The sequence below is a fragment of the Cervus canadensis genome, chromosome 2 (assembly GCF_019320065.1).
Source record: "Cervus canadensis isolate Bull #8, Minnesota chromosome 2, ASM1932006v1, whole genome shotgun sequence".
Classification (NCBI taxonomy): domain Eukaryota; kingdom Metazoa; phylum Chordata; class Mammalia; order Artiodactyla; family Cervidae; genus Cervus; species Cervus canadensis.
The window spans coordinates 32,714,121-32,727,581 of record NC_057387.1 but is presented as its reverse complement, the minus strand read 5'-3'; the positions used below and the strand labels follow the sequence as shown (position 1 = coordinate 32,727,581).

At 37.6% G+C, this 13,461-nt stretch overlaps 1 protein-coding gene across 1 annotated transcript in view; it reads left to right on the top strand.

Annotated features, from left to right (window-relative positions):
* GNAI3 (G protein subunit alpha i3) overlaps positions 1 to 13,461 on the top strand; it is a 42,754-nt gene that overhangs the window by 23,503 nt on the left and 5,790 nt on the right. Inside the window, exons 2-7 of the mRNA XM_043460410.1 lie at positions 2,541 to 2,583; positions 2,708 to 2,849; positions 7,078 to 7,235; positions 9,138 to 9,266; positions 12,411 to 12,540; positions 13,103 to 13,256. Coding sequence (XP_043316345.1) covers positions 2,541 to 2,583; positions 2,708 to 2,849; positions 7,078 to 7,235; positions 9,138 to 9,266; positions 12,411 to 12,540; positions 13,103 to 13,256 — 756 coding nt within the window. The remainder of the gene's footprint in view (positions 1 to 2,540; positions 2,584 to 2,707; positions 2,850 to 7,077; positions 7,236 to 9,137; positions 9,267 to 12,410; positions 12,541 to 13,102; positions 13,257 to 13,461) is intronic.

Genomic DNA, 13,461 nt, shown 5'->3' with positions numbered 1-13,461 from the left:
ATAGTTCATCCACTGATGAGGGTAGAGAAGATTAATGGAGGTGCAGATAGACGAGGTGGCAAGAATACACAGAAGAACTATACAAAAAGATCTTCGTGACCCAGATAACCACAATGGTGTGATCACACACCTAGAGCCAGACATCATGGAATGTGAAGTCAAGTGGGCCTTAGGAAGCATCACTACGAACAAAGCTAGTGGAGGGGATGGAATTCCAGTCGAACTATTTCAAATCCTAAAAGATGATGCTGTCAAAGTGCTGCACTCAATATGCCAACAAATCTGGAAAACTCAGCAGGGGCCACAGGACTGGGAAAGGTCAGTATTCATTCCAATCCCATAGAAAAGCAATGCCAAAGAATGTTCAAACTACCACACAACCTTACTCATCTCACACACTAGCAAAGTAATGCTCAGAATTCTCCAAGCCAGGAGGTTTCAGGAGTATGTGAACCATGAACTTCCAGATGTTCAAACTGGATTTAGAAAAGGCAGAGGAACCAGAGTTCAAATTGCCATACATTAAATTGTATCATCGAAAAAGCAAGAGCATTCCAGAAAAACATCTACTTTTGCTTTATTGACTACATCAAAGCCTTTGACTGTGTGGATCAAAACAAACTGTGGGAAATTCTTTAAGAGATGGGAATACCAGACTACCTGACCTCCAGAAATCTGTATGCAGGTCAAGAAGCAACAGTTAGAACTGGACATGGAACAACAGACTGGTTCCAAGTTGGGAAAGGAATACATCAAGGCTGTATATTTTCACCCTGCTTATTTAACTAATATGCAGAGTACATCATGCGAAATGCTGGGCTGGATGAAGCACAAGCTGGAATCAGGATTGCCGGGACAAATATCAATAACCTCAGATACGCAGATGACACCACCCTTATGGCAGAAAGCGAAGAAGAACTAAAGAGCCTCTTGGTGAAAGTGAAAGAGGAGAGTGAAAAAGTTGGCTTAAAGCTCAACATTCAGGAAACTAAGATCATGGCCTCAGGTCCCATCACGTCATGGCAAATAGATGGGGAAACAGTGGCAGACTTTATTTTGGGGGGCTCCAAAATCACTGCAGATGGTAAGTGCAGCCATGAAATTAAAAGGTGCTTTCTCCTTGGAAGAAAAGCTATGACCAACCTAGATAGCATATTAAAAAGCAGAGACGTTACTTTGCCAACAAAGGTCTGTCTAGTCAAAGCTGTGGTTCTTCCAGTAGTCATGTATGGATGTGAGAATGGGACTGCAAAGAAAGCTGAGCACTGAAGAATTGATGCTTTTGAATGGTGGTGTTGAAGAAGACTCTTGAGAGTCCCTTGAACTGCAAGGAGATCCAACCAGTCAATCCCAAAGGAAATCAATCCTGAATATTCATTGGAAGGACTGATGCTGAAGCTTAAACTCCAATACTTTGGCCACCTGATGTGAAGAACCGATTCATTGGAAAATACCCTGATGCTGGCAAAGACTGAAGGCAGGAAGAGAAGGGGACGACAGAAGATGAGGTGTTTGCATCCATACATTACCGATGCGATGGACATGAGTTTGAGTAGGCTCCAGGAGTTGTTGATGGACAGGGAAGCCTGGTGTACTGCAGTCCATGGGATCGCAAAGAGTCGGACATGACTGAGCGACTGAGCTGAGCTGAACTGAGATAGATTGAAGGGTTTGGTTATGGGAAAATGAGATAATTTCTTCAGAGTGCTTTACTTTTTCCCATAAGAAGGAGGTGGAATCGTTAGCTGAGAGTCAGAGTGGGAAGGGGTTTGTAAAGTTTGAGAGAGAGGAGGTGGTGTCAGATAGGCATCTTGGGAAGTAAGAGAGTGAGTTCACAAGGGAAGTGCGGGTGGAATGTCAAGGAGCTCAGGGGCCGCATCTGAGGTTATTAAAGTGACTCTAGGTGGCCGAGGAGGTAAGTGTGACTTTGAGGGAATGCACAGTGGAAAGGTGGTAGAGACAGTGCCCCTCTGCTTCTGGTTTGAACTCTTTAGTCTCGCCGACAATTGACCATTGGATTTGTTAAGGTGGAAGTTTCTTCTCAGGTTCATGGATATCGACAGAGGAATTAGTGAAAGTGAATAAGCCAAAAAATAATCATTTCCTTTTTGCCTGTATTCAGTATCTTTTTCATGCATGATGTTTCATGTAGATGATGAGTTTGTAGAGGTGTTTATCTTGCCATATCTCCTTTAGAATGCCTGCTATATACAAATTATATCAAGATGGCACTGAGACACTTTCAATGAATTATATTTGGTTGCTGAAGAAAGTAAAAAAAATGTGTGTGTGTGTGTGTGTGTGTGTGTGTGTGTGTGTGTGTGTGTGTGTGTGTGTGTGTGTGTGTGTGTGTGTGTGTGTGTGTGTGTGTGTGAAGTCTCGAATGGAGAAGCTTTGTAGTTTTTCCTGATAGAAAAACCTAATCAAAGTTTTCCTTGGGACTTGTGGTTTCTGTTAATCTAGAATTATCACTCATGTTGACTTCATACTTTTGAGCTGGATTACAGATGAATTCAAAGTCTGGTTTTCTCTTCTTTCAGGTGCTGGAGAATCTGGCAAAAGCACTATTGTGAAACAGATGAAGTAAGTTGGAACATGGTCTTTTGTAAAACTGCTCAATACATTTCCTCAAAATGCGTAAAAGTCCATAGTGTCTTTCATTTTAGTTGCATGGTAATGATTTGTGGTTTTCTTTTTTTTTTTAAAGAATCATTCATGAAGATGGCTATTCAGAGGAAGAATGTAAACAATATAAAGTGGTTGTCTACAGCAATACTATACAGTCCATCATTGCAATCATAAGAGCCATGGGACGGCTAAAGATTGACTTTGGGGAAGCTGCCAGAGCAGTGAGTGTTTCTCATTTCCTCTTTACTTGCTCTTTTTCAGTAGATGCAGTTAAGCAAAATCTGCTTCATGTTTTAGGGAAATAAATGTAAGTGACAAGATGTAGCAAAGCACTGGCTGCTCATTTGAGATGTGTTAACAATCTACTTTAGGAGATACTTGGTTACTCCTAAATACGCCAGAGGTATAAATCTAGGAAATGGGATTCTGTGGATATACTGTAGGTTTTTGTGGTAACTGTTTTATTCACTTGCTGCTTTTACAGTGCTGTTGACTTTTGTAGTAGTAAATGATAATAAATTAAAATGATCTAAAAGAGGTTGTCAGGATGATTAGCTGTGCTTTCTGAGGTGTAGAGATTAAAAACAAATACCAGTCTCTGGGATCAACTTGAGAAGGACATGAACACTAAGTCTTGATTTTAGAGGTGATTTTCCGGTATTCAAGAATACTCTATCCTTATACTACTCTGTACTATAGGCTATAGAATTGAGTTTTACCATGTATAGTATATAATTTTTGCAGTGTCAGATATTCATAAGTTGTGTTGATTGATTATAATACTTATTGGGCCCTGAAAGTATAGTTTGCAAATTAAGATATTCGATACAGTGGGGAGAGGGCCAAAATGAGGGTGCAGGATTTTTCATATCATCATTAGCTAAATTCCAAGAGAAGCCTGGGAATATGTAACGCTTTCCTAGAACTAAGGGAGTCATCAGCTGTGTTCATTATCAGTCATACTTAGGTGCTGTGGTCGATAAAAAGAAGTGACTTCAGGAGGCTGCCTGGAAAGGAAAAGCCTCTGTGTCTGTAAAGTAGCTTAGGAACTCTTCTAAGCAACTGTCAACTTTTCAAATGCAAATTAGTATTCAGTAAATAAGTGGGAAAAGTATTGGAGGGAGTCATAGTAAAAGGATGGTTATAATTGATAATATTAGACTAGGAAGTCTGGAGGTGCCATGAAGGAAGGGAAGGTGTAATGAGGATTGTAAAATGATTGGAGAGAAGAAAACGGGAAGAGGAATGTGTGGGGCATGACTTTGATATTTTTGTAGAAATTCCATATCACAGAAATTAGAGACTGTTTTTCTAACTCTCTGAGCAGGAAAAATGTGGTAGCTGAGACAAGAATAAACGAAGTCTTTATTTTTGTCTTACTCCTTTCTATCCCTTCTCTCATCAGCCTGTCGTCTTCCTTCTTCTCCACCCCATCTACCAGTTGTTTCTTGTGTTCTTACTCAGTCTTCCTCTCTTTTCTCATTCCTTCTTATTACCAACTCTGTTTCTCTGTCATATTTGCTGTATCCAATAACTGGTTAGTAATACTTACTCTCTTCCCTCTCTTTGTTGGCTTTTTCTCCATCTCAATTATTTACTTACTTTCTTAGTTTCCTCCTTTTTTATTTCTCACTATCTGGTCTCCTTTCTATCCTCCTGGCCATTCCTTCTCCTTTCCTTTCTTTCCTCTGTCAAATTAGTTGTTATGAATCTTTAGGTCCCATCATTCCTTTGTCACCAGATGCAGGTGACATTCTGTCTTAGAATGTTCAGGCTGCTATAATAAATGCCACAGATTCAGTAGCTGGAAACTATTCCTCATACTTCTGAAGGCTGGAAGCCTGAGAACTGGCTGCCAGCATGGTCTGGTTAGAGCTCTCTTCCAGGTTGCAGACTTCTTGTTGTGTCCTCACTAGGCAGGAGGGGAAGGGATCTGTCTGGAGTCGTCTTTTATAAGGGCATTCACGAACCATTCGTTAGGGCACCACCCTGATGACCTAAGCATCTCCCAGAGGGCCTACCTCCTAAAACTATCACTTGAATTTCAACATAGAAATTTGAGGGGGATACAAACATTCACACCATACTATCCCTCTTCCTTACATTTCTTTCTTGATCAAATCAGTACCATTAATCTCCAGGTCCTAACACTCCTGTGTCACCAGATGCAGTTGACATTGTTAATTCCTCTCATGTCTGCTGAATCACCTAGCCCTCCAGCATCTACTCATCATAATCTACAACCCTGTATAATTTTTTGAAGTTTCTCTTTTTTTTTTTCTTTCATATGTAAGGATTTATATTTATAGCTCCTCTTATCTTTTGCTAGTTTTTTGTAGTTGGTAGGAGAGTGAATGGAAAAGCATAGAGCTGATGTGGGATAGGTTGTTTTTTCATATCTGCTTTATAGGTGGAGGTGTGATCATAACTGAAAAGAGGGGCCTCTTTATGGGCCTATAAAAGAGGGTTTATTGTGGACAAGCAGGAGTAGGTCTCTGGAAGGGGTTAAAGGAAAGATGTTTCCTCCTCAAACTTAACAAAGTCAAGACAGCAAAAATATGTAGCAGTATCTCTGTTTTAAAGTTTCTAAAATTAGAATCATGGTATTTAAAAACACTAATACTTATTGAGGTTTTGAATACTTGCTTGAGTGTAGGTCAAATTTCAGAACCAAGGGACTATAAAGTCTTTATTTTTTTTAACTAAAAAAATTTAGGTTTATTTTTGGCTGTGCTGGGTCTTCGTTGCTGCGTAGGTGTTTCTCTAGTTGCTCTGAGTGAGGGGTTACTCTCTAGTTGTGGTGCATGGGCTTCTCATTGCTGTGGCTCCTCTTGTTGTGGAGCACGGACTCTAGGGCGTGTGGGCTTCAGTAGTTGTGGCTCCCAGGCTTTGGAGCACAGGCTCAGTAGTTGTGGCATATGGGCTTAGTTGCTCTGGCAGCATGTGGGGTCGTCCTGGATTAGTGATCAAACCTGTGTCTCCTGCATTAGCAGGCAGATTCTTTACCACTGAGCCACCAGGGAAGTCCCTATAAAATCTTTAAATGTTAAATAAGGCAGTATACCATATATAACTTCCTTGGTGGCTCAGACAGTAAAAAATCTGCCTGCAGTGCGGGAGACCCAGGTTCGATCCTTGGGTCAGGAAGATCCCCTGGAGAAGGAAATGGCAACCCACTCCGGTATTCTTGCCTGGAAAATCCCATGGATGGAGAAGCCTGGTAGGCTGCAGTCCATGGGTTTATACCATATACATAGAAGGACATGCCGGCTGTTGAGTACATTGCCAGTTTGTGTAATTTTTGAGCTTCTCTCATTCGTTCCTTTTTTATAAAATTATTATCTCTGAAGATAGAGGAGGGGAATATAGATGTTAGATTAAGTTTATCACAGAGGGATGGTTCTAAAATATTTCTAGGAAAAATACTGGAAAGAATCGCAAAAGAAGACTATTCCCCGACTACTTGTAATATAGTTGATTGCTCCCCTTTCCCCTTTACTACTTCTTTATGGATTTGTTTAGCAGTTGCATTCTTAACAGTTAATTAAAAATCTCCTGAGACAGATAAATATTAGATTCAAGGCAGGGAAATCATCCCATGAGATCTGTGTTATTTTAAAGTATCTGACAAGCAGGGCTGGGTAGAATAAAGCAAAGCAGTCACAGTTCTCACAGCCCTTTCTGTCCTCTTTATCTCTCACGTGTCTTAGTTTTTAAAACTATAACCACTTAGAAAGCTGTGCCTGTGACTCAGGAAGTTTTGATCAAATCTCTTTGTGGTACTTTCTTTTTCTTCTACCTTTCTTCCTCTTTCTTATTTAGAAGATTATTATACTTCAGGGAAACCTGGAGACTCTGAATTTTTCCCTTAGGGATTTATTTCTCCCACTAGACATCCAGACTCCGTAAATGCTTCAGTCTCTTCTTCTTCCTGTTCTTCTGTCTGAGATTTAGTGGGGAAAAAGAGAACAGTGTTGCTTTAAACTTGATTAATGTTTTACTCCCTTTGATGTGTTTAGACTTTACCTCTTACCTGCTAGTCTTTTCATTTCTATTTTATTATAGGCTTCCTTTAACAGAATAGGATGTAGTCCATGTGCCTTGTCTCACAGACCAGTTTTTTTTGTCAAATCACGAGTAACCAGCATGGAGATTTATAGGACCATCAGGAGAGATCTTTTCAGGGAATGGTAGTGTGAGAAGTGGGAGTGGGAGTGAAATCATCCCTCAGCTCTGCTCTGCACTTCTGACTGTAGTGGAGTGAGAAGGGAGAACAGGCTTCATTGTAAATTCTTTCAAACTACACTGCCAGGAAAGGTCTCTTTCATGTCTCTTTTTAGAACTAGTTACCATGTATTGTATATTTGCATGTGTGTGTTAAAGAGACACTTATTAAGTCTTCAAGAAATAGAGAATCATCTGTCTCTCTCCCTTAAATGCTTTCCTCAGGACGATGCCCGGCAATTGTTTGTTTTAGCTGGCAGTGCCGAAGAAGGAGTCATGACTCCAGAATTAGCAGGAGTGATTAAACGGTTATGGCGAGATGGTGGGGTGCAAGCTTGCTTCAGCAGATCCAGGGAATATCAGCTCAATGATTCTGCTTCATAGTAAGTAATTTTTCCCTGTGAAACTAAAACAGAAAGTATCTTGGTAACCCTATTGAAAATTTAGTGCCTATTCTTAAGGAAATGTTTTGGGAACAGACACTCTTAGAATTCTGTAGGATATATTTATAAAAATTGTTTCAGTTTAGGGTTATAGAGCCATTGGTCATTTTATGTGGCTTGGAGGAAAATATTTCCTCTTGAAATGTAAATGGAACACTTGGCATCATTAAAGTAGCTCTGTGGTCATTTATAGTAAATAAGTGAGAGGAGAGAAATCTATTGCAGCTGAGTCCTGAATTTCTTTCAACTCAGTAAGTTCTCTCTGCATAAGGGCTTTACATTGATTGCCAGTTAACAAGAGAAGTTAAAATTGTGATATCCCTTTTATGCACACAACTCTCTGTGGCTGGGCTGCACTATGGATTTCTCTGGTACTAGTCACCACTTAAAAATCTTTTGTCTAAGATCACAATAATAGGCTTTGTATAGAAGGGGAATGTTGAGTCTTGGGACAAAGTTGAAGCATTTGCTTGTTAAAAAAAATTCTCTGGAGTGTTACATAGTTTTAGAAAATTTGTAATTAATACTTCTGTTAAGCTATTGCATGTTGTCATATATTGCTTCTTGTACAGTGTGTTTATAAGACCTATATTCAGAATGTGTGGGTTTTTTCTTAATGTTGTTTTGGGGTCTTGGTGTGCTCTTGTTACCTGTATTCATCTCTGTACTAAATGAAGGCATTTCTAAGCATTAAGGTATTTTTTCCAATATTATATTCTCCTACTTTTCCTATCATTCTAGCTTAAATTGTTATAAGAAGAAATTAAATGATATTTGAGAAACATATTTTTTAAATGAAAACTTGACTTCGGAAACATGTCAGGATTCTAGAATTCTCTCCGTAGTCATCAAAGCTAGATTGTAATTTTTAAAACATATATTCAGTAAGCTCTGAATCCTCTAACTATACCTGAACACACATGATTTATAGAGGTTTTTTTTTTCTCATAATTGCTGATCTAAGCTTGACTGATTCCTTAACATTAATGCTGATACTTAGTTTTGTGCGTGTGTGCATGCAGAGTCGTATCCGACTCTTTGCAGCCCCGTAGACTATAGCCCACTAGTCTCCTCTGTCTATGGAATTTTCCAGGCAAGAATACTGTAGTTGGTTGCCATTTCCTACTAAGTTTTATAGATGGTCATTAATGATTCACTTACTATGGTATCAACTTTTCTTTAAAAAAAAAAAAAAATCTGGGGGGGCGGGGCCTGAAATTGTGAATAATTTAATTTAGCTTTGAAGCAGTTTTTAAATTATTTCACTGAACAAGTGAAGTTTCTTTGGATGTATTTATTTGTTTTTGGCTTAGATTAAAAAGAAATCTTTTAACTTTTCTCTTTCATGAATGAAAACAGGAGGAAATAAATACTCATTCTTACTGAGCTTAGTCGTTCTTTTTAATTTTAATAATTCAAACAGCATTTCTAATGTCCTGGCAAATGTTTAAACAGACAAACAACCCATTAATTTAAATGTCTGAGGGCTTTTGTTTGGTTGGATTTTTGTACTGTGCAGTACACAGTTGATTTAGTATTAAATTTCAGGAGTCTTTATTAAGAATAATATTTTCATGTTTTTTAATTGGCTTTCACAGTTAAATTTTGGTAGAATTAATACCACTTTTGTGTAGTGTATAAAGAATCTACTTTAATTGTCCTGTGCTAGATTCCCTTTTTTCCCCTCATTATCATTTCTGAGATACTGAAGATCTGATTTGTTCTGCCACTTTAGTGACAGGTACAGGTTCTGCTTTCAGCAAGGAACTAGTTTAGTGTTGACTTGCTCTGCACATGGTTGGCTTTACTAGGTAAAAATAAATGTGTATTTTACTTACTTAGTTACCTAAATGATTTGGATAGAATATCCCAAACCAACTACATTCCAACTCAGCAAGATGTTTTGCGGACGAGAGTGAAGACCACAGGCATTGTGGAAACACATTTCACTTTCAAAGACCTATACTTCAAGTAAGTCACTAGCCTTTTTCTAGATATGCCAAACACAAATATCTTTCCTTTAGTTAGTATGTTAATCAGCGTAAAATTTATCTAGGCAACTTTCTTTGATTCAGAAATTTATAATTATATTCATCTGCTAGTATTTGGCTGTTTTAAGTGAATGGGGGTCCAAGTGTTTCTTCTTTCTACAAATAGCGTCAAATATTTTTTCTTTTTGGAGCAATTTGAATTCAAAATTAAATTAGAACTTACATATCAATAAAAATAATCATGTGGTTATCAATTTATTTTATCTTTAATTTTATCCTTTTCAGCTGCTTTTTTATTGGAATCACCAAAACAGGTATTGAATGTTTGTTGTTTAGAAGGGTAGCAACAATACTAAAAGGATAGAAAGTAGTGTTTTGGCTTAGTTTATGTGGCTTTGTTCTGGCATTTTGATATTAAAATAGAAGTGCTTTTCTCACCAGTGTCAACCGTTTCTTACTGGATCTCACTTCTCTTTAAGTTTAATGGAATGAAGCTAATATTGTCATGGCCTTTGACTGATTAGTGCATAGTATAATGCACAGCTTAATTCTTAATACTATGTACAGAGTGGAATATTGATCTAGGGGTAGAGTTATTTTGCAGAGGTAAGATGATTTATAAACAATTACTGTTTTAGAGAGAGAAAATTCTAGTTTTCTAATAACAGAGGATTTTCTTATCAGCATTAGTAATTCTAGAATAGGCTTCAGCTTGTCTCTGTGTTAATAACGGACCTGTCTTTTTGGTTCCTGTTTGCTGCTTTTGTGACCTTTGAGCTTAGGAGTAAACTTTCCCACTTCAATATATGATGTCCTTTTTAGCTACTTCGTTATGCTTATATGTAGAATGTGACATTCAGCACTATTGCATGCAAATGTAACTTCTAGCTCAGATTCTCTCAATTTTCTTTTCTCTGAAAAAACTGTTTCATAGAATTCTGTATGCAAAACATAGAACTTTCAACTCTGTATGCAAAATCCATACAGAGTTTAGCTATTACTAGACACTAGTTGAAGTCTTGAAGTCTTACTATACCAAAATGAATTTGAAACCTGATGCAGGAAAATATCAGTTCAGCTGAATATTTTTAAAGTAGAAGAGCTGCTTATCATAGTACTGATGAATTTATTAACAAGAATAGCAGAGTCTCCATGGATTATAAGTCATGAAACCATAAAAATGAGATGACTGTATGCTATAAGATTCGTAATGCATTTATAATTATGTCATGACCTTTACTTATTTAGTGTGGGAAACTTGTTGATGTCATAGTTGATCTTTAGTTAGGTAAATCCTATTGGTCTCTTTATGTCAGGATTAATAGCCTGATCTAATTAAGGTTCTGCACACACTTTATTGTTGGCATGTAGATATCTTGTTATGAAGTACTATCACTTCTTCCTTTTCCTCTTCTCTCTAGGCAAAAACCACTATCCATTTATTCAAACATTTATTGAGCATCTGCTATATGCAAGGCATTCTGTAATTGCTTACTTGCCTCTCAGTTATGAGGTAATGTTTATAAAATGTTGATGTTAGTGAATGATACTTTAAATGTTAATATGTGTGAAAAGCCCACTTTGGGAACTTCACAGTGTTCTACTAGTTTTATAGAAAGAAATGGTAGAGCATACTGAAATTATTGGTGTACCAGTGTGTGTCTGCCCTTGAAAGGTCCATGGTGAAATATGTGATGTTAACTTTTCTAAAACTTATAACATGACCTTGTATTAGAGCCAACTTGTGATTGCCTCATTTCAGGGGTCAGGACTAAAGTTTCAAAAAACTGCGTAAGATCAGCCAAAGTGAAAGTTGGGTCACGAAGAGATGAGATGACTGTTCTTTTCAAACATACACTGAAAAATTACTCAACTATGTCTTAAATTTCTCTCGGTCTCTATAGGAACTATTCTCTGGAAATAGACACCCAGTCCCTGTAGATCTGACACACTGAGCCAGCTTGGCAGAGTTTAACCTTGAAACATCTTACCGTTGTCCTCAGACATGCATCTTAGGAGTAGCTAACCACGTATATGCATACCTCCTCAGACCCTGGTGCAGTTAAAAACGTAGCAGTGCAGGTCCTCCTTTTACTGCAGGTGGTGAAAGAGGATGCTGCTGACAGCAGTTCAGCAGTTTACTCAGAATATCGAGAAAGTCTCCTGGAAGGGATTAGTGGGCTAAAACTAATCATAGGTGGAACATAAGGTGTGTGAACAGTTTTGAGGCTTTGTTATTATTAATTAGTTTGAATGAGACTTGAAGTTGGAAAATACTGGTTATGTTTTGTGTTTAGATACTGGATTCTTAGAGTTCTACAATAAAATATAGTTTACTTTTTTCTGCAATTAATCTCGAAAATATTTTCCTTAAACTAAGAAAAACATATCTCAGTTGTAACTCAATTTAAAGAAAGAAAAACTAAGGAAAACAAAATTTTGAATCAGTAGAGTTATGGAAGCAGGATGCAAGTTGGAGATTTATGTTTTTTCATTGTTCTTTTTTTTTTTTATCTCTTTTAACTAAAGAGATAAATCGTTTTGAGAGGTAGAGTGGTGTTGTGGGTACCAGCTTGGGTACAGGAATTAGAACTGCAGTCCCCATTTGTTAGTAGTGTTCCCTTGGGCAAATGAACATATCTGCACCTCAGTTTCTTCATCTGTAAAATGGGGATGATAATAATACTGACAGGAGTGTTATGAGGGTTAAATGAGTTAATGTACTTAAAGATGTTTAGGATAGTGTCTGGCAAATGTTAGTTAGTATTTTTACTATCTTAGATTGTTCAGCTCTTCATTTTTCCTGTCTTTCCCTCCTTCCTTTAATCTATTTCAGTGCTCTGCTGACTTTTGGCACATCTGGCACAAGCTTTGGTAGAGTGGAGGCTCAACTGTTTCTCTAAAATGAGAATTTTGATCTTCAATTTTATTTTCTCATATTGTTCTCTTACATTTAACTACAGATAATTTTTATCTGCTTCTTGTTTGTCTTTTTTTTTTTTTTTATTATAAATGGGGTTTTGAAAATGCAATAGTGGGAATTTCCCTAACCATTTCAGTTTAGAAATGTGTGTCTGTGTGTGTGTGACCTTGCTAAAATTGTGCATTCTTTCCCCTTGTTCAGGATGTTTGATGTAGGTGGCCAAAGATCAGAACGAAAAAAGTGGATTCACTGTTTTGAGGGAGTGACAGCAATTATCTTCTGTGTGGCCCTCAGTGATTATGACCTTGTTCTGGCTGAAGATGAGGAGATGGTATGTTGGAACTTCTGGTAAATAAAAGGCCTGTCTAATGCAAGCAGGAAATGGGAAGACTTTGTGCATCCATTTATTTACTCATTGAACCAGAACCTAATAGTCTTAATTTTTCTCCTTGTCAGTGAGATTATATTTTCAAATTATTGATCTATACACTAGTAATCGTAAGGAGATATGACAGCACATTGAGTATATGGACAGGATTAGGTCTCTTATTAGCCAGTCCTTATTCTCACTTCCCAAGCTTCAAGAATTATAAAAATAAGGACTGACTCAGCTTTTGTATTGTCAGTATCTGACTAGTTTCCATGATTGCCCATCAGTGGTTTTAAAACTTTGTGGTCTGGGACTTCTCTTGTGGTCCAGTGGTTAGGATGCCACACTTCCACTGCAGGAGGCATGGGTTCAGTCCCTGGTCGAGGAACTAAGATCCTGCATGCTGTGTGGCATAGTCAAAGAGAAGAAAAGAAATAAACCCTTTTTGGTCTGTTTTTCATTAACAGTTAATCTACTTTTACTTTTTGCTACTGACCTATGTCATCCTTTGTTTCTTTCTCAGAACCGAATGCATGAAAGCATGAAACTCTTTGACAGCATCTGTAACAACAAATGGTTTACAGACACTTCGATCATTCTGTTTCTCAACAAGAAAGATCTTTTTGAGGAAAAAATAAAGAGGAGTTCATTAACTATCTGTTATCCAGAATACACAGGTAAAGGGTCATGACAGATTTTGTTGGAGGTATACATCTTGAATCAAAACTTTCATGACCTTCCTACAGCTGTCGTTCATTTTGAATATTGTTTGTATCTCCTTATGGAGAATGTTCATTTGTAGTGGTATCAACATTAAGCATGTGCTTAAGACCCCTTAAGTCTAAAGTGCTATTCCAGATATAATCATATTTATAATGTTTA